The sequence below is a fragment of the Drosophila suzukii genome, chromosome 3 (assembly GCF_043229965.1).
Source record: "Drosophila suzukii chromosome 3, CBGP_Dsuzu_IsoJpt1.0, whole genome shotgun sequence".
Lineage (NCBI taxonomy): Eukaryota > Metazoa > Arthropoda > Insecta > Diptera > Drosophilidae > Drosophila > Drosophila suzukii.
The window spans coordinates 82862046-82881826 of record NC_092082.1 but is presented as its reverse complement, the minus strand read 5'-3'; the positions used below and the strand labels follow the sequence as shown (position 1 = coordinate 82881826).

Below are 19781 nucleotides of genomic sequence, written 5' to 3'. Positions count from 1 at the left end.
GCAAGAAATAAAATAATATTATCGATATTAAATCCTTTTCCTTAATATGTTGGAAAAGGGAAATTAATTATAGCATTATGATACTATTCTACCTACATAAACGATGCTTTGATTTTACATAAACTTCAATTCGCTTTTGTCTTAAGTTCCCCATGACATTTTTATGACTATTACTTTGGAGAACCTCTAGATAAGAGATATTCCAAAAAACCTAGCTTAGCTGATCGAGCAATCCTAGATTGACTAAAAACCAACGCTAATCCTACAAATAAATAGTTGAGCAGTTCAAGAAACTCATATTAATCAACACCCAAGCCCTGGAAAGGAATATAATTTGCAATATTGAGTGCCCACAAACATATTTCCACTAAATAAATTTTAATTTGCTTTAAGGAGGCACCGCGCTGTTCATGCATGCTCAAATTTACCCAGAACCACACAAAAGGTCGAGGGAAACGAGGAAAAGGGGGCAGGATGTGCCAACACTCGCTATTTATGAGTTAATCAACCATGAACTTTAAAGCCCCGCTCTGAAATGCAAAAAGGACACCAAAGCCACGAACACTAACCGCACTCGAGACCCAATAATGAATTTGCATTTTCTACAGCTTCCAGAGGCATTTTCCGGCTTGCTGTGCTGTTTCAGTTTTCCAGTGCATAGAAAGTATTTTGTTTTGCACACACAACAACCACGCCAACCCGAAAAACAAGGAAAAACAAATGAAAACCAATTAAAATTTAATGATTATGCAGTTTGCATAGTAGCAACAGCATATTCCACGCTTCAATGGCGCCGCAAGAGCAAAGTTGTTGGCCAGCTTTTTGTTTGATTGTAATGAATTCTCGCTCTTTATGAAAAGTGTCCACAGTGAATATTCAATTGTGGGCTTAATTTCGCATGAAATGAGTTATTTATATGACCATCTCTGGCCATCTGAATGATTTAAGCAATCCACGGGTAAATACCTCTCCATAAACCATAAAGAAGGAAGCGAGTCGGAGACAAACAGGAAATCAAAAGCAAACCGCAGCTGAAAGCCAATACCGATCCGCGGAAATACCCAAGTAACCAAGATACCAAGATTTACAGATACAGATACAGATACAGATGAAGACGGACAAAATAAGAATGGGGAAAAGTAACTGCGGGTGAGTGGATGACAGGCAGATTACGTTTCCGGTGCCGCTGACAGTCGATCCCGAAACCGGAAGCCAACGAGCGGCGTATAAATGTATTTACAATGCCAAGTGAAAAACTGAAAATAAAGTCCTGCGTCTTGCCCACTGACTTGAAAGTATGCTACTTACACAAACACTTCGTCTCACACATTTGGCCGAAGAATTGCAAATTAGCAATTGCCCATGTGAAAGTGAAATGAACGGAAACGTGGCCCAAATAGGCTCCCAAAAAGAAAAAAAGGGACACCAGCGGTTGGCTAAGTAAACAGACTGGAGCACTGTAGCATTGAAAAAGTTGAAAAAGCTAAAGGATGAAGGTCGAGTATAAATGCGGCCATCAATTAGGGGGCGGGGCAGATCGATGCCCGGCTAGATGGGCTATTTATATACATCAAAGTGCGGGTTTGCCTCGCAGTAGTGGTCCACTTAACTCGATAGAGCGATTCCCACATGGGCGTATTTTCCGGCAAAACTAATGAAGGGTATCTGCTGTTCGCCAAGGCAATGGCTAACCGCTTCTTTTTTGTCCATTTCCCCCTGACTCACAGCCAATTTAAAGTGCAGGCTTAGAGTGGCCAGGCCACAGTTGAGGTCCTGCCATATGTGTGACCGGAAGCAGCGGCCAACAAGCGGAGCTTAGGCCCTGGAACTCAAGTTCATATTGACAGCACACCCTCTAAAATTAACCCTGACTCACTAACACCAGGGTGGCACAGAATTTTTTGCCAAAATTTAAGAACATGTTATATTTAAAAATGTTGTCAATGGAATAAATGAAAATTAAAGAAATATGATTAAAACTCTTTAAGCATTATTAAATCATATTTTGGGCACTCAGTTGTTCAAGCTTCTTAAATAAAGTTATAAAGCTAAATTATAATTTCAGATACAATGTTCTAAGAAATACACCTCCAACTACAAATTTTTCATATTCTTTTACTTACTTACTAACTATATAATTTCTAAAATTACTTATAAGTATCCCCTTCGGTACTAGAAAAAATGGAAAAAAATATTTTGATTGCAGAATTATTTTTGGATTATCAAAACCGGAATAATACTTTGTTTTTCTAAAAAAAATCGGAACCTTTAAAGGTGTCATAAAGTATGCAATCAAAAAATGAACTATATTCATCGAAATTAAAATTTATTGTTGCATACTCTCAGGCACAAATATAAATTATTTCTAAAACTCTGATTTCTGTGATAAATATTTTTGGGATGTTTTAAAAATGAAACCACCCTAATCTCCACACACACACTGAAAAAGGGGCACCTACCCACGCATAGTTGTGTGCATGTCAATGTGGCTGAGGGTAGGAAATGAGTTTCAAAGTGCTTAAAAGTGGCTGCTGCTGGTGTTTGGCTTTCAGTCCGATGGCCTGGAGTGTCAGCGTTGCGCTACATTAGATTAAACAGCTTAAGAAGTCAGCCAGTAATGCCGAGACACGCGCACATACGCATTCATGGGCTAAGCTGTCAACGTGGCGTATGAGCAATGTTGGGTTTTCGCATCGCCTTGACTCCCAGAATGGCGAGGATGGTGCGGTCTTCTTGTGCGATGTGGCAGAAAAATTAGTGACCCTGAATTAAATTGCCATTATTTTCAACTCACTCGAAAAGATGCGCAAAATACACATACTCGCTGGCCTCGAGGGTATTTGAGCGGCTGTTGAAAAGCGGATTTAATATGAAAATTCCGCATTACGAGTTGTTTGTCGTTTCACTTTGTGTACGGCAAATACATATGCACAGGCAATTGCTGTCTGTGTGTGTGTTTGTGTGTGTGTGGGACGGGTTTTGCGATTGAAATTCAATTACTTGTGTCCTTTTTTGCTGCCGCCCAAAAAGCACAGAAAAAAAAGGAGAGAAGCGAAACTTTTTCGCACACAAAAAAAAGAACGTCGTCATATTCAGCTTGGCATACAAGTGTGTGTGTGTGAGCCTTATATCTGGTGAATGTCATCTGGCTATACATACATGGCTACAACTACAGCGGCATAACTTTGAACAACTGTCAACCGGGTTCAGAGATGGGGCCTACGAACATGCCCTTTGAGGTTGGTTAACTGTCTCCTGCGTGGTCCGAGTTTTTATCGCAGCCAGTGTGTGTGTGTGTGTCAGTCTGTTTTTGGGCCAGGATTTCAGTTAGGAGGTGGAGGACCAAAAATACAAAACACTATCAGCAGGGCGACACCAAGAGGCCGAAAAGAAATCGAGAGACATTCCCGTCATGACGTCGCACACAAAGTTATGGCCTCTCGTCTGGCAATCGCATAAATCAAACCTTTTTGTCTTGCAGGTGCCAAGAGGTCTTCACCATAGATACAGTTTTTCGGGGAATGCTGCATCGAATGAGTTTATTATGCCACATCAAAGGCCATTTAATTTACATTTTGTGGTATGATTTAAATATTTTCTAGATTTGCGGCATATAAATTTGCTGCTTAAGCACTTTATGTAGGGCTCGTAATCAATAAAGGGTGGGAGGGATATATTTTGGCAATTAAAGAAATTCAATTAGCAAAGAGCTCTGGGTATTTTGATTTATTATATATTATAAATATGATTGATGCCAATTTGAGCCGTCTTTTGATTATCCCTATTTGTACTCCCCAGCAAGCATATAAAATTAATGAGCCGCAAATGCAAATTGAGGAAATAAATCCTCCAAATCATATTTAAAACACGTGGCTTTATCCTTCGTACCGAACCCATTTTGGTTTTTATTATTTTTTATGACTGTTGTTGTACCTTTCACGTCAATTGGAATGCCATACATTTCAATGATTACGATGCGCAAATATTCAATCAACTGTACGCCTGTTCGATGGTCTATGTATTTTTCCCATAGCCCTCCTTCAATATCCGCACATCCTTCTTGCACCTTAAACCCCTGATATCCGTCTGTTTGTTATGGGTTTGTTTGTGGGTTTCGCGGGCCTGATTGCTTCATGTGCGAACAATTTCAGCATTTTTCACGTTTATTATTTTAAATAATCGATTTTCGGCCAAACATATAGGTTTATGTACGTGAGGGCCAGGGGATATATATGCATGTAAATTTTATGGCCGCAAGCTAAGGACACTCATTATGCGGTTCGGCCCATAATAATACCGTGAATAAGAAACATGAGCTGCAAGTTGTTCCCTTCAAGCCGCTTATTAAATGCCCTTTTTATTTTAATTTCTAGAAATATATAGAAAGTTCGGAGCAGAGTTCAGAGTATCTTTCATAATAGTTTCCAATTGGTGTGCGGATGCAGTGAGCCCATTTTGTAGGGCACACAAATCTAGAGCAATTTGTTTGTGGCCACTAAATTGGCCAAAACCCCGCCTCTTGGCCCCCATTCGCCCCCTTCCCCTGTGTGAGGCGTCACAGCTGCGGTTCATAAATAAAAATAAATACATCGCTTGATTTATATGGCCCTAATGAGCTCAGCGCCCAGTTCAGGCGACTTTGGGCCCAACAAAGACCGAAAAACCGAAAGGAGGCGAGCCACCAAAATAAATAAATAAAATCCGCAAGCACATCATGTAAATGTTGTGCAAATAAAAAGATACATTCGTTTCAAGGGGGGATGGAAATGGAATGGGGATACAAGAGGGGGCTATGCAGTTGGGAAAGTCGCAATGTTGCCTACTTTTCGGCCATTTATTCGTTACGTGCGACATACACACACTAATATCTCCTCTATATTCCCCCAATTTGGTTTATCGAGCTCTGCGTTTGATTTGCTTTCAGTGCGTGCCCATCATCATCAGCATTAGGCATGATTGTTGTTGTTATTAGACAAATATATGTATATATATATATCTATTCTATAGGGATTGGGATAGCTGTAAGGCGTGCAACTGTTTCTGGCATAATGATGCTAATCTTGTAGGGTCCGGTAGCATTAACATTAGTCCTTTAGTCCTTTCTTCCTGTATTCCTGTTTTCCTGCTTTCCTGCTTTCCTGTTTTTCTTCATCGCCAATAACTTATGAGGCGCATTTTTCAGGACCTCTGCCGTCCTGGCCTAATGTCAGGTGATTTGACAATGGCATTTATTAATTAAAACATGTGTCACACGCACGAGTGCCCACAGACAGCGGATCAGCCAGCCAGACGCTATTGATTCGTCCTTGCCCAACTGGGATAACACTGGGTATGGGCGGGAATAGGTTAACAGGATGAATTGGCAGGGGGCCAAAGGACCAGAATAGAAGCAGACAGGACACGAGAAAATCATATTCGTGTGTGAGGTGGGGATGGGAAACAAGTCAATTCGGTGACTCCTAGAGTTCATGTCGGTCTTAATTTGCAGTCATGGCTAAAAAAAAACAGACAGCAAAGTGTAAGCTAAGCCGAATAAAAATAGCATAGTCCGAAAGGTCAGTCCTAAAATTAAAAGATCCAAAATAGATTCCGCTAGAAAAGTTCTAAAAATAGTTTAAAAACCCAAAAAAAACCAAAGGAAAGTTCCATTGTCGGAAATTAAAATACGATATTAAGTCGGAGGATCCAAAGTACTCGTATAAAAGAATGATCGGAAATATTCCTCGAAAGTCCGAATGTAGGAAAGTCCTCACCTTGATTATGACTGAGTGCGATAAATAATTGCCAATTAAATTATTCTGTTACGCTAAATTAAATACCTTTTTGCGTGAGCTGAATGGACCCATTTAGTGGGTGTTAAGACTTACCATAACAGTATTTATTTTGATCATGGAACAATTAAATAAACAGGCAAAGTCTTTGTAAAGCCGAATAAAAGCACAGTTTGCGACACATTTAAGCGGTAGCCAGAGCCCTCAAAAGGGCTTTATAATTGCAAATTAGTGACAAATAATTCCCGGACATCCCGCGGCTTGGCAATCCCGTTTGGCAGGACTAACGATCGATGGCAACTCTGGCCGAAAAAGAGGAGGCACAGTCGTGGGGGGACAGTAGAGGCCAGAGGCATTGGGACAGAGCAGAGCAAATGAAGTCACGTACGTGCGATTTTTCTTCTGCTTTGGGGCACATATTAAAATACGTGCGTCTCGCTTTTACTATAACTTTTACACACAGATATATACGCACACCAATGTCCACATCCACACCCACACACATGCACATTAATGGCGGCATGATGAGGCAGCTAAGTTTGCGTGTTTGCCTCACTCACAAAAGGGCTACAAATGGCTTAGGCTTTTCCGCTGTCTCTTTTTTCCTTTGTGTGTGTGTGTGTGTGCTCTGGTTTTTCTTCGTTTTTTGGGTTCTTATTTTTTGGTTTTATGTGCTGGCGTGTGCCTGTATATATATTTGTTTCAATTTCAATGACTGCAAACAACATTTGCACTTAGTAAATAAAATATAACAAACGCAGTGGGTCGGGATATGCTGTCGGCACTCGGTTTTCGGTTCGTTTAAAGTTGGCCACACTCCGCTTAATGCTTTTTGTTCGGCTTCCTCGCTTTCGGCCCCTTTCTCTTTTGGCCACTGGCCAGAGTCGAGGGCCCAAAGTCCAAAGTCCAGTGTCCAGAATCCGATTCAGAACCAGATCCAGAGCTGCTCATTTGCATTTTGGCTGCTGCAGCTGGCCAACATAAAAGTGGGAAATGGGCCAATGAACTGGCAGACAAAGGACGGGCTCCATAGTGGGACTTTGACTCGAAAAGGGAACGCTTGCTCCATTTTTGGCCATCTGCACTCGTGTTTGTATATGCTTACACCCGATGGATTGAAGATTCAGAACGTATATAGAAGGCAGGAAACAATGACGCCTCGAGTTGATCACTCTTTTGGGATCACTGCTAAAAATAAAGCAGGCTAAAACTTAAGCAATATCAACTGGATGTTATTGAGACACTACTGGGGGTATACCTATTCCATTTCTGGGGTATAACCTGCTGGAAAATCTTAGAAGTATTAAAGATTTCAATGCTTTTAAATTTTATTTGCTAGGGAAATTTCTTGCAACCAAATTCCACCAAAAGCTGTGGATTGGTCGGATTTTGGATGCAAGATATTTTTTAGCCCCCCTAATTAGAACTAATTAATTTACATTTCGTTCTAAAATTTTCTGTATAATTCCAATTGTTGGTCTCTTATCTTAAACTGGTTCTCTTTATCCCTATTTCCTTCTGAATATCGGGACAACACTGGCTCTTGTTGGTACTTGGGCAAAACAAACAGAAACAATATCCTATTCCCTCGCCTTCCTTTTGGCCCAGAGTCATGTGCTCTGTGCCTTTTGGGAACTGTGGCGAATCCATTGTTGACTTGATTTGTATGCGCCTTGGCTTAGTGCAATGGCCACTTTGTTTTTCGGTCTGTGACCGGCCACTCGAAATTCCCCATGCAGGCATAGCTTTATTGAATTTCCTCGGTGATATGCAAAGCAGCGATTCTCAAGACTGTAGATATGACCTCGACAGAGGAACCAGAATGCCCAGAGTCCACCACTTGGAGGGTGAGACTTTGACCACCCCATTCTCACGGTCCTCGTCGCAAATACAGGAATGCAGACATATATCGCAGGTGTTCTCCCACTCCGATTGGTTTTGGTAGGTGGTTCCGGCCACTTGCTGGCAGCCAATCTTTGGCGACCATAGGCAGCACCAGTCCGAAATCGGACCTATACGACATATCAGTCAAATTATTTTCACTTTTCATTTTTAATTGACGTTTACATACCCGTAACGGTGTACTTTTCCGGTACACATTCGCTTAAATCGTAGGTACTGTCATGTCTTCCCTTTGCAAACTGAACCTTTAGCTTATCCGTTTTGTTTGTGCAGAACAAGCCAGATTTGGATACGGTACATTTTGACTGAATGTCCTTGCAGTTTGCGCATTTTGGATCGGTTTTGTTTACCCCGTGATCCGCCAGTCCTGGAGATATCACATAAAGCAGTAGCAGAAACATTATCACGCATTTTCCTTCGGGCATCTCTAATTTAGATATGAGTGTATTACGTGTGTTTTTGAAAATTAGTTCTGTGCTAACGTTGTCAAGATTTTAACCAATTTTCAAGCCCCATTTTTTCGTATTTCCAATGTTTTTCAGAATGGGAACCCAAACTGGACTTCTAAATTCCATAACTTGAGTTACTTGAGTCCGCTTTTAATGTGGGATACCTCTTTGAATTTGTGGTTGAGGTCTCTTATATTCTACATTAAAATCCATCTTTTTATCGAGGGTCAAAAATTTAGTCCATTTTCATGTTCGATTTTTTCGTATTTCCAATGGCTTTCAGAATCGGAACCCAAAACTGCACTTCCAGATTCCATAACTTGAGTTGTAGGATCCCGATTCAGACGTGGGATACCTCTATGAATTTGTGGTTGAATTCTCTAATATTCTACATTTAAATCTATGTTTTTACGGAGGGTCCAAATTTCAGCCCATTTTCATGTTCGATTTTTTCGTATTTCCAATGTTTTTCAGAATGGGAACCCAAACTGGACTTCTAAATTCCATAACTTGAGTTACTGGAGTCCGATTTTAATGTGGGATACCTTTTTGAATTTGTGGTTAAATTCTCTTATATTCTACATTCAAATCTTTCTTTTTAACGAGGGTCAAAATTTTAGTCCATTTTCATGTTCGATTTTTCCGTAATTCCAATGGCTGTCAGAAAGGGGACCCAAAACTGGACTTCTAAATTCCATAATTTGAGTTACAGTAGTCCGATTTTAATGTGGGATACCTTTTTGAATTTGTGGTTGAATTCTCTTATATTCTACATTCAAATCTTTCTTTTTAACGAGGGTCAAAATTTTAGTCCATTTTCATGTTCGATTTTTCCGTAATTCCAATGGCTGTCAGAAAGGGGACCCAAAACTGGACTTCTAAACTCCATAACTTGAGTTACTGTAGTCCGAATTTAATGTGGGATACCTTTTTGAATTTGTGGTTGAATTCTCTTATATTCTACATTCAAATTTTTCTTTTTAACGAGGGTCAAAATTTAAGTCCATTTTCATGTTCTATTTTTTCGTAATTCCAATGGCTGTCGGAAAGGGGATCCAAAACTGGACTTTTAAATTCCATAACTTGAGTTACTGTAGTCCGATTTTAATGTGGGATACCTTTTTAAATTTGTGGTTGAATTCTCTTATATACTACATTCAAATCTTTCTTTTTAACGAGGGTCAAAATTTTAGTCCATTTTCATGTTCGATTTTTCCGTAATTCCAATGGCTGTCAGAAAGGGGACCCAAAACTGGACTTCTAAACTCCATAACTTGAGTTACTGTAGTCCGATTTTAATGTGGGATACCTTTCTGAATTTGTGGTTGAATTCTGTAATATTCTACATTCAAATCTTTCTTTTTAACGAGGGTCAAAATTTTAGTCCATTTTCATGTTCGATTTTTCCGTAATTCCAATGGCTGTCAGAAAGGGGACCCAAAACTGGACTTCTAAACTCCATAACTTGAGTTACTGTAGTCCGATTTTAATGTGGGATACCTTTCTGAATTTGTGGTTGAATTCTCTTATATTCTACATTCAAATCTTTCTTTTTAACGAGGGTCAAAATTTTAGTCCATTTTCATGTTCGATTTTTCCGTAATTCCAATGGCTGTCAGAAAGGGGACCCAAAACTGCACTTCTAAATTCCATAATTTGAGTTACTGTAGTCCGATTTTAATGTGGGATACCTTTTTGAATTTGTGGTTGAATTCTCTTATATTCTACATTCAAATCTTTCTTCTTAACGAGGGTCAAAATTTTAGTCCATTTTCATGTTCGATTTTTCCGTAATTCCAATGGCTGTCAGAAAGGGGACCCAAAACTGGACTTCTAAACTCCATAACTTGAGTTACTGTAGTCCGATTTTAATGTGGGATACCTTTTTGAATTTGTGGTTGAATTCTGTAATATTCTACATTCAAATCTTTCTTTTTAACGAGGGTCAAAATTTTAGTCCATTTTCATGTTCGATTTTTCCGTAATTCCAATGGCTGTCAGAAAGGGGACCCAAAACTGGACTTCTAAACTCCATAACTTGAGTTACTGTAGTCCGATTTTAATGTGGGATACCTTTTTGAATTTGTGGTTGAATTCTCTTATATTCTACATTCAAATCTTTCTTTTTAACGAGGGTCAAAATTTTAGTTTATTTTCATGTTCGATTTTTCCGTAATTCCAATGGCTGTCAGAAAGGGGACCCAAAACTGGACTTCTAAATTCCATAACTTGAGTTACTGGAGTCCGATTTTAATGTGGAATACCTTTTTGAATTTGTTGTTGAATTCTCTTATATTCTTCATCAAAATCTATCTTTCTACGGAGGGTCCAAATTTTAGCACATTTTCATGTTTTCATATTTCCAATAGCCTTTATAATCCGAACTCAAAACTGGACTTCTAGATTCCATAACTTGTATTATTGGAACCCGATTTAGACGTGGGATGCCTCTAAGAATTTGTGGTTGAATTATCTAAGATTCTAAATTAAAATCTATATTTTTAACGAGGGTCTAATTTGTAGCCCATATTCATGTATCTATCCATTGGCTTTCATTTCTGTATTCCTTAATTTCTGTTTTTGGGTTCCGATTTATTCCGGTGAAAGCTGTTATCCATGACTTCTTATCCCAAAGGACTAGAATGTGTTTGGAAATAGCAAGGTGAAGCAATAATAGATTTAATTCAATCCAAGAAAGCTAGAGATAAAACTGTAATTGCTAGGCAATTCCGTTTCACCTAAAAATTAAATTTACCTCAGGAAGTCAGAAGTACTTTCATTTTCTTTTTCGTTTGTGTAAAAAAATATATCAGCCGCAATTTATCTGCCCCGACACCTGTCCTACGTGCGTGTTCATGTGTGCAGGAGTGCAGGAGGGATACGCAGGATGCGAAAAGAGGGGCGGGCGACCCCTCCGAACCTGATGAGGGTTAATTTGCCAACGGCTCAACAATTCATCAGCCAGTCCAATTAACTAAGCGCGACCCATTTCCACAGCGAGGCGGCGCGACTTGTCGGGTGTTATAAATTTAAATTTAAAGGCCAAACAAGGCGCGGTGCCAAGTGCTTTATCGCTGGCCCAGCAGATTTGCCGAAATGAAGAAAAACTGCCTGGCTAGGCCAAATCCGAAGTCGAGGACCCAGACTCAGACTCAGACTCAGGATCTCATAGGACAGCCTTGTCCAGGTGGCCAACTCCTTGTATTTGGCTCAACTCTCCACTCCCGACTCCAGAATCCCGATGAGATGACAGCGCTTGCACTTTATCCTTGTCAGCTGTTATCGTTTGTTGCTTCTCCGGCGAACGACGCGTTCGGTTTGAGAAATTGCCGCACAAAAGTCAACGTGTAACGAGAAAATAATAAATGCCATTAATACGGCAGGCGGGACTGGGAAAAGCGGACAGACAGCTGGGCGGCCAGAAAGGGAAAGCGTGCCAGATGAAAACGAATGGAGTATGAAATTGAAAAGCCGAAGAGCACAGTTTAAACATCCTGCGGTGAAGTAAAATCGAGGATAGCGATACCCTTTTGAAAAGAATAATTAGAAGGTATGTTTAATTTTAGCATTTGATTTCCAGTCATTTTTGATTGTTTACGATTTTTATTAAAACCAAAATTGGATTAAGCTTAAAACTACCCATGAACTTATAATAACAATCATTAACTAATTAAATGTACTGTATTATATAAAAATTTGTATGGCTTAAAATCAATTTCTTATATTCATTTGCTTTCTGCTTCATGAGACTTAAAGTAAACAAATTATTTTTCATGCTTAAACTGTTCTTTTTAAATCGAAAATTAAAAGCATATAAAGATTGTCTTATTAATAATAAAAAATCAAAGGACACATGGTTTTATAAAGAAAGCACACATCAAAGATAAACAACTGAGGAATAACAGAGTTTAAGCTGAAAAGAGCAATTGGCCTAATGGTTTTATATAAAAGTAATTTTTCTGCCACTTGATAAATAAATACAATAAATACAATTTAAAATAAAACTGAATGATTTCTATTTGATAAGCTTGGAATTATGTTATGATCAATTATTGGGGGCTTTCTTTACTTCTTCAAAGCGTGTGTGTTTGGGACCAGGTGCTGATTGTCACGCAATGGCAGCTGGCCTAAAGGCTGGAGGGTTCTTTACTTTTATTGACAAACTCGACGAGAATTTGTGCGAAATGTGCGTGCGCGACTTGTGGCCAGGATATACCTTATCCTTTGAGTGTTCCTCTTTATTTATTTTTTGTTGGTTTTTTTTGGGGACACAAAAAGGGAACTTTCACCAGTGTGAGTGCGGTTTTGGGTTTGGGCGTGGCCCAGGACACGGCATTTTTTTTCGTAGTTGCTGCCTGTGTCTTTTGTTTCCACCTCGTGCCACTTGACATTGCTTGCGGTTTGTTAGCGGTCCGGGCGAATTCCAGTGTGCAACAATCTCGTACGGGAAATTTTGTTATTCAAAACACGACGGATTACCGTTCATTCCGCTTACTCACACACACACACAGGCGATTCGGAAAGGACATGTCGGGAACACTCGGAGAAAAAATGTGTTGGACATCTATACAAGGGTGGTCTAATATTGATTGGGCAAATATCTTTTGTATTGAAAATCAATTTAATAACGTAGATCTTAAGAAAAATACCAATTTAAATTTAACAAAGATTATTTTGAAATGTTTATAAGATACTTTATATATTGTCAGAGAAATTGTAAGTTTTTCAAAACAGGTACAATGGCTTCTACTCAGAATTTTAAGATAACTAAACGAGAATTGACCGTATAAATATTTTTAAAAATTCTATAAAATTTAAGGGCCTTACATTTTTTACCTGTTATTATTTTAAAGGGACTAATATGTATAAATCTTGGTTTTAACTGCACTTCTTGCAGTGTATATACACGCATGCCTATGTGAAGACCGCAGGCGGCACCTTGCCCTGCGACTCATGTCGCTGGCGTTGTCACACGGCGCACATTTGTTAGACACTAAGCCCGTGTACGCCTCTCCGGTCGGGATAAGAATGTTTATTATGTTTATCACACACACACACACACTAACTCACACTAACTCACACTTGCATTCCCCGCACACACACTAACACACATACACTGAGAGCGGTTACAACTACAAGCCAAACCGCAAAGCAACCGCACGTACAGAACTTAAAGGGGCTGACGGCAAATGACAGACAACAAAACAGCAAAATGAAGCCGCCGCATCCGTTTCCGTTTCCGCTTTCGTTTCGCAGCGGCCATTGTCTTGGATAACTAACTTCAAAATGGCCGATACGCCGTGGCCACGCAATTATGACCACGCCTACGACTTTTGGCACATTTTCCAGTGCCTTTTCGTATTTTTATTTCGCTTTATTAAATGCTTCAGGTAGCTACTTAAACACGTTTTCGATTAGAGCAGCTGCTGTCATTACTCAAAGTTCCGGGGGATGAGGGGTCCACCGTCTCGTCTGTCTTTTGCCAGTGTTTATGGCTAAAATGGTGGGGGGAATTTTCCTTTTTTCTGTTGGCCCTACCTGCGATTTTCTTTCTTTTCAGCAGCTTTTTTCCTTCGTTTTTTCGTTGTATTGTGTACATCTTCAATATTTTATAATAAAGTGAAATTCCAGGAAGAGGAATACAAAAATGTGCAGCCAAAGTTGAGCCGGGGGAGGCGGAAAGTTGGGTTCGCTGCTTACTGGAGTGTGCTGATAAGGCTTGGGATCAGCTTAAAAGAAAGGGAAATTTGCAGTATTAAAACAGAAGGAGGGCCAGGAGCAAAGAATATTATTTTTGTAATCACTGGACTACTTCATTTCCTTTCCGATAAGCCAGACTTAAATTTATATTGTTACAGTTGGTGGAGAGCAGATGTTAACGGGTCGTTGTCTGCCTTTGAACAATGGAAAACTAGGAAACTGTAATCTAACGAGAGTAAAAATAGTTGAAGGAACAACAGGGCAATAAATAATTGTAGTTCCAAGATTTCCTATTGACCCAATAATAGCTTAAGGTCTCTAGAAATATGTATAGAGATTTTTAAATATTTATACTCCAATTGTCTTTGATGTATCTCATATATATACAATTTCCAATTATAATAAAAATTAATATATTTGTTTTAAGAATGTAAGGGAAATTACAATCTTATCCCTGATTGATATTAAATTGTGAGGTGAAACAGCAGCCCCATTTGGAGTCTTTAAGCATCTTGATGCCGCCATGCCAACCAAGTCGAGAAGCTGGTGGAATCCATCATGGCATCAAGGTACGCCGAATACCTCGAAAACAGCCACAACCTGTCATAATTTGATGTCTTAAGCCGCCGGACGGGTGGGTAAGTACGAAGTGGGGTCTCTTTAAAAGTAAATCTGACGGTACTTTAATGTTGTATCCTGTTATCGCTGGCGACGTGCAGCTGTCGCTATTAGCGTGTGACTGCCGTGGCCTCCACACCCACCCTACACCCATCCTACACCCACCCTACACCCAGAACCCACACCCCTGATAATACCCATTCCTATACCCATCCCCATTCCATTTCGTCTTGCCAAATGGCTGCTCTGTTGTGCGTTCCCCTCATTGCTTGATGCGGCGTGTTGACAGGATATTTACAGGATTTCTATCAATATGCCGGCATTAGCACGTACGCCTGCAATGAACGTGAACGTGAGTAATGCCGGCCAAAAGCAGAAGTACAGGGGAATTCCACGAAAAAGGCCCCGCAGAAAGACAATGAGAGCTGTCGAACGGAAGTCGCCATGATTAACTTGCCTTCTAATTTAATCATATTTCAACAAACCAGCTGATGTTGTTAATATTCAAAGTAGAAACTAGATGTGTAATTATGGCATAAACTTAGTTTATTAGTACATCCATTAGATCTTTGCCAAGGGTCTAAAATTTAATATGAACCATGCATTATTATATAAGAATTATATATGTTTAAAAGTAGATGTTTAATCCTAAGTACTTTATTATATTCTTTCTGAATTTATATCCAACGTTTTCCTTTTTAAATATCATTCTTTGTACTTTAAAATCATTATTTTAATTCGTTTGTATTCATCGCTCTGATTGCTTATATTTCTCGCCATTTCCTTGGCAAATTGAAAGATCAAAAAGGCTCGGGCGATGGCCGTTAAACTTATTCCTGTTAAATTATTTACATTTCATTTGTACCTGCAGTCCGTTGCCTCAATGGGTTAAGACGAGGGCCCCCAGTCAATTGTTGCCGGCCAAACAAAAACTGGCACAACAACAAGTAAGAAGCAGCAGCTACAACAACAACAGCTGAAAGTAGCACAAGTATTTGTGCTATTTAAAATTTTCTTTACCAAACGTCAAGTGGCTGGCAACGGCAGCCAGGCCAAAGTGCCACTCAGTTCAACTTAACCCCTGGCCCTGCCCTCTGCCCTCTGCCCCCTGCCCCCTCTATCCTGCCACGCCCCTTTCTCCCCGTTTAACCGGCTTAAGTGTGTGTGTGTGTGCGGGACAGAGAGGGCAGACTCGAGTCTTGGCCAACTGAGGCCTATTGGCCATAAATTATTAATGATTACTAGGCCGAAATTACAGTTAACTCACTTATTTGCTCATTCGCAAATGAAGGCCAATTGCAACTGGTTGTGGAGGAGGGGAGTCTAATTTATTTTTACCACAAAACCGGACAAAAAGTTGGGAGCCGACCAGGCAAAAAAGGGTAAAGTCTCTGGCTAATTGCGGCTACGATTATGTTTAATTATTTATTTTGATTGCTGAAATTGCGACGAGCATAGAGCATCAATCCAGGAAACTTTTGCTCATCTCGTATTCATAACAACTTTTCGTTGTTTATATTTCATATAATTTTATGCCTGCTGCGCATAAGCAAAATGTATACCATCGTATTCAAAAAAGGCTGTTGTTTTTGTGGACTTCCGCTTAAAATGGCATGCTTTTCAAATTGATTTTCATTCTTATTAGCCGGGACCAACATCCAAATCAAAATTCAATTTTTTGTATACATTTTGCTGATTGTGTTTGATTGTTGTCTTGGGCCTTAATTCGCTGACTTTATTATGCCGTCTTTCGACTGGCAATGGGCTCTATCGCAGGAGATGGAATGCCATTGATTATTCCGATTTGTTTGCTTTATGTTCTGCTCTATGTACCATCGAATTAGCTGGCTGGTAATCTAATTCAGGGAGTGCAGTTCCCAGAAGGTAGGAGGTACTTACCTATGTACTTACAATTATGATACCTATATTAAAAGTATCTCGTTCTGATTTTTTTGGTATTATATCTGGGAAAATTATACCTAATATTCAAGATATTATGAAAAAAATCTCTAAGATTTAATCTAATATTTATGTATATATATATATTTAAGTCGAGGTGTATTTACCAATTTTTTTACCTTGATCTCTCTATCTTTTCACCTTGATATCAACCCTATCCTAAATCAATTAAATTCTCCCCCAGCCCAAATATGGGTTATATCTGAGTCCCCAACTACTTGGCACTTGGGTGTTCTGTGGTCTGCTCTCCGAAAGAGTGTTGGTATCTTTTCAGAGGTCCAAACAAAGCGAATGGGGCGAAATCCACACTGGCTGAAATGAAAGAGGATGTGGTGTTGAGTGAAAAGTGCATGGGGTAGGTGCAGATTGAAAGAGTGTTGACGGCAAACTATTGAAGAACTATTGAAAAGTATTCAAGCGCAGTAGAGGCTCAGCTGGGCGTTGGACCAAGTGGGCGGTGGTCTGGTGGGCTTACGTGGGCGTGGCAGGCAGCCTACACAAAAATACAGAGGGCGCACAAGAATGTGGACAAAAACAAAAATTCTTTCTAAAGCACTCAAGAGCCCAAAAAGCGTGGATATACACACAAACTAACACACACATCCCCAGTTAGTTGCACTGAAAAGAGGATAAACTGCATTTTTATCTTTAAACACACTTCAAGTGCCATGGGGGCGGCTGAGGGAGTGGGAGTGGCAGCCTAACAGGCACGAAACACAAACACAAGTGCACGTGACTGTGAGTGTGACTACGCAAGTGTGTGGGTGAGCGGCAGGTGTGCTTTTGTCACAGCTCGTCCTTGTTATTATTATGATTATTATTCAAGTCATCAACGACGGCCATAAAGCAAGTTTTTGAAGGAGCTGCCATCAGTGCAGTGCAGTCGCTGCACTTGCACTTCAAAAACGCAGCGAACGGTTATGAAGGATCGTTGAGGCCGCCTTCGTCACCCATTAAATCTATCTGCTCGGATTGCCGGCTTCGTCTTCCTTTTAGGCATTAATCAGGGACCCCCTACCCCCTTGCAAATGGTCGATCGAAATGGGCAGACTATTTATGAAATTTGGCTTTTTCGGATTTCGGGATTTTTGGCTTAAGCGAGCTGCGATAAACGCTTGGCAGTCGGTTGCCATTTGCCATTTGCCAGCCACGCCCATGAAGACATTACGCGATAAGCCCCAAGGTAACGACACTGCTGCAGGTTTTCCCTTCCCACATTTACCCCTTTTTTTCGGCAATTTATTGCCAACCTTCAAAAGGCGAACTATGCCAATTTCTGGCAGCGAGTTGGCAGCGGAAAGGGAGTGCACGCTAAAAGTGGTTTGCATAACGGCAAAAATTAATTTTTTAACACGCACACTGCCAAAATAAGATAAAAAGAGGTGCACAGGAAAAAATGTATTAATTATAATAAATTAAAATCATTTAAAGAACATTTATAAATTCATTTTAAGCTTAACTATACCTCAACTTTCAATAGAAATTGATGAATAAATTTCTTGATATATTATTTTAGGACACTTTAATAAATATTATAAAAACTTTGACGATTATTTTACATACTATAATAGTTGAATTTGCAAAAATAGCGAAATTTTTATGGTAAAAAAAATAGTAAGTCTAATTTTTCCGATAAGAAAATATGTTTAAAATTTTGAACTGTGACCTTTACTGGTTTTGGCTTTGCTTTGATTCTTAACTTTCATTACACAGTTTTATATACAAAAGATTTTTTATGTGGTTACAAAAAACTAATTAAAATAAAAATAAATTTTTTTTCTCAGTGCAGGAAGAGATACAGCAAAGGAGAAACCCGCTGCGCGTTGACACTGATTTTGACGCATTGCTCCCAAAGGATGTGACCCAAAAAGTCAGTGCGGCAAATGAGCAAATGTAGGCGGCGGCAGCCAGGGAAGCGGCTACAGAAACCGGTTAAGTGTTCGCCCGTCTGGAGTGCTGGAAATCTGAGCACGAAATATGAGAGATGTTGAGGGTTTCGCACTGGGTGTGAGGGAATCCTGGGCGGGGCATCCTAGAACCCCACCTCATCTAGTCGTCGTTAGCCGTGGTTTTTAATTTGCGACCGACTTCTGGGAGGTAAGAGCCCGAGAACCTGACAAAGTGAAAGGCAAACAGCCCCTGTGCGGTGGCAATCAGACAGAAGGGAGCCCGGCATTTTAATATGCAGATTGCAGGGCCTCAAAACGAAAGTTATGTCAGGGGCGGCAGGGCAGAAGTCTCTTTGAGCTGGTTCGCTAAAACCACAGCCACATTCTCGGCCACATCCAAATCCCCAGAACCACCAATTGATAGAGGCGAACTGGTTCAATGCCACATGCTGTGCAGAGATAGAAAAAAAAGAAACATAAGAATACACAGGGCGTTGAAACTGAAAGCCCCGGCCAAGAAGATTCGCTGCGAGCGTCGCACAAGTGCTACACAGGGAAATTGCAAAAGAAAACTGCTGGTTGGGAAAAAAAAAAGAAAAGGGAAAAACGGGGGAAAATGCGAGAACGCTGCAAAACCATGTCAGTTTCATGCTCGCGGCCGCACTTAACATTATTTCTGCTGCACCAGCTACAAGAATCCACTTCTTTTGTGGAGAAACAACAGCGAAAACACTGCTCCTTCATATAACGCATACGCAGCGTGGTACGTGGCGCCAGCAGGTCAAACTTAAATATTTAATGAAGCGCTTAATGTGCAACTTCCCGTCCTCTCCACAACTTTAACCCTTAAGCAGCCCTAATTGCCGAGACCCAGTGCAGCCTACACCCCCACAGCCCACTTTTCTTTGGTCAAGCTGTGGGGGAAAAACCTGCAAATATTTTCAACAAATTTTTGCCTAATGCAAAAAATATTTTATTGTGCTGCTGCTGGCCTCTAAAAAGGAGGGACAGGTGGGGCCGTTCGGTACCATAAATTTGAGCCGGGGAAAAAAAGTGGCAGAAGGGTAGAAAGGGGGCTTTTCGTGGATTCTCTGGGCAAGCAGCCCCGAAATATTTGCGGCGGTCCTCTAAGCCTGGCATGCGGTTGGCCAGGCATGTGCAGCATTTCAAGCAGCGCACTTCACACAGAGCCAAAACAATAATACACACACAAGTGCACAAGCACAGACACACACTCACCCACACTCGGACAAACAAAGGATGTGAAGGCAGCCAAAGCCATACAATTTTTCGGACGCCCAGCGAAGGTAACTAGATGCAGGTGCTGGCTTAGTGATGTCATGATCTGGAACTACGGCTGAATCGGGATATAAATAATTGGTCTGGGAAGCTCATAGAAGCCGGAGCAAGCGATAAGGAATTGATAAAGAATTGAGAGCAGTTAAATGGGTGTTCATGAATCGATTGAAATGGGTAATGTGATGGGATCTTTT

At 40.3% G+C, this 19781-nt stretch overlaps 1 protein-coding gene across 1 annotated transcript; it reads right to left on the bottom strand.

Moving 5' to 3' along the window:
• Window positions 1-7208: 7208 nt before the first annotated feature.
• Window positions 7209-8110, bottom strand: LOC108017586 (uncharacterized). Its single transcript, XM_017084675.4, has 2 exons — window positions 7843-8110; window positions 7209-7783 (listed from the first exon to the last, which is right to left on the bottom strand). Exons 1-2 carry the CDS (start codon window positions 8096-8098, stop codon window positions 7557-7559), a joined length of 483 nt encoding a protein of 160 aa, XP_016940164.4. The 5' UTR covers window positions 8099-8110; the 3' UTR covers window positions 7209-7556.
• Between the last annotated feature and the right edge of the window lie 11671 nt (window positions 8111-19781).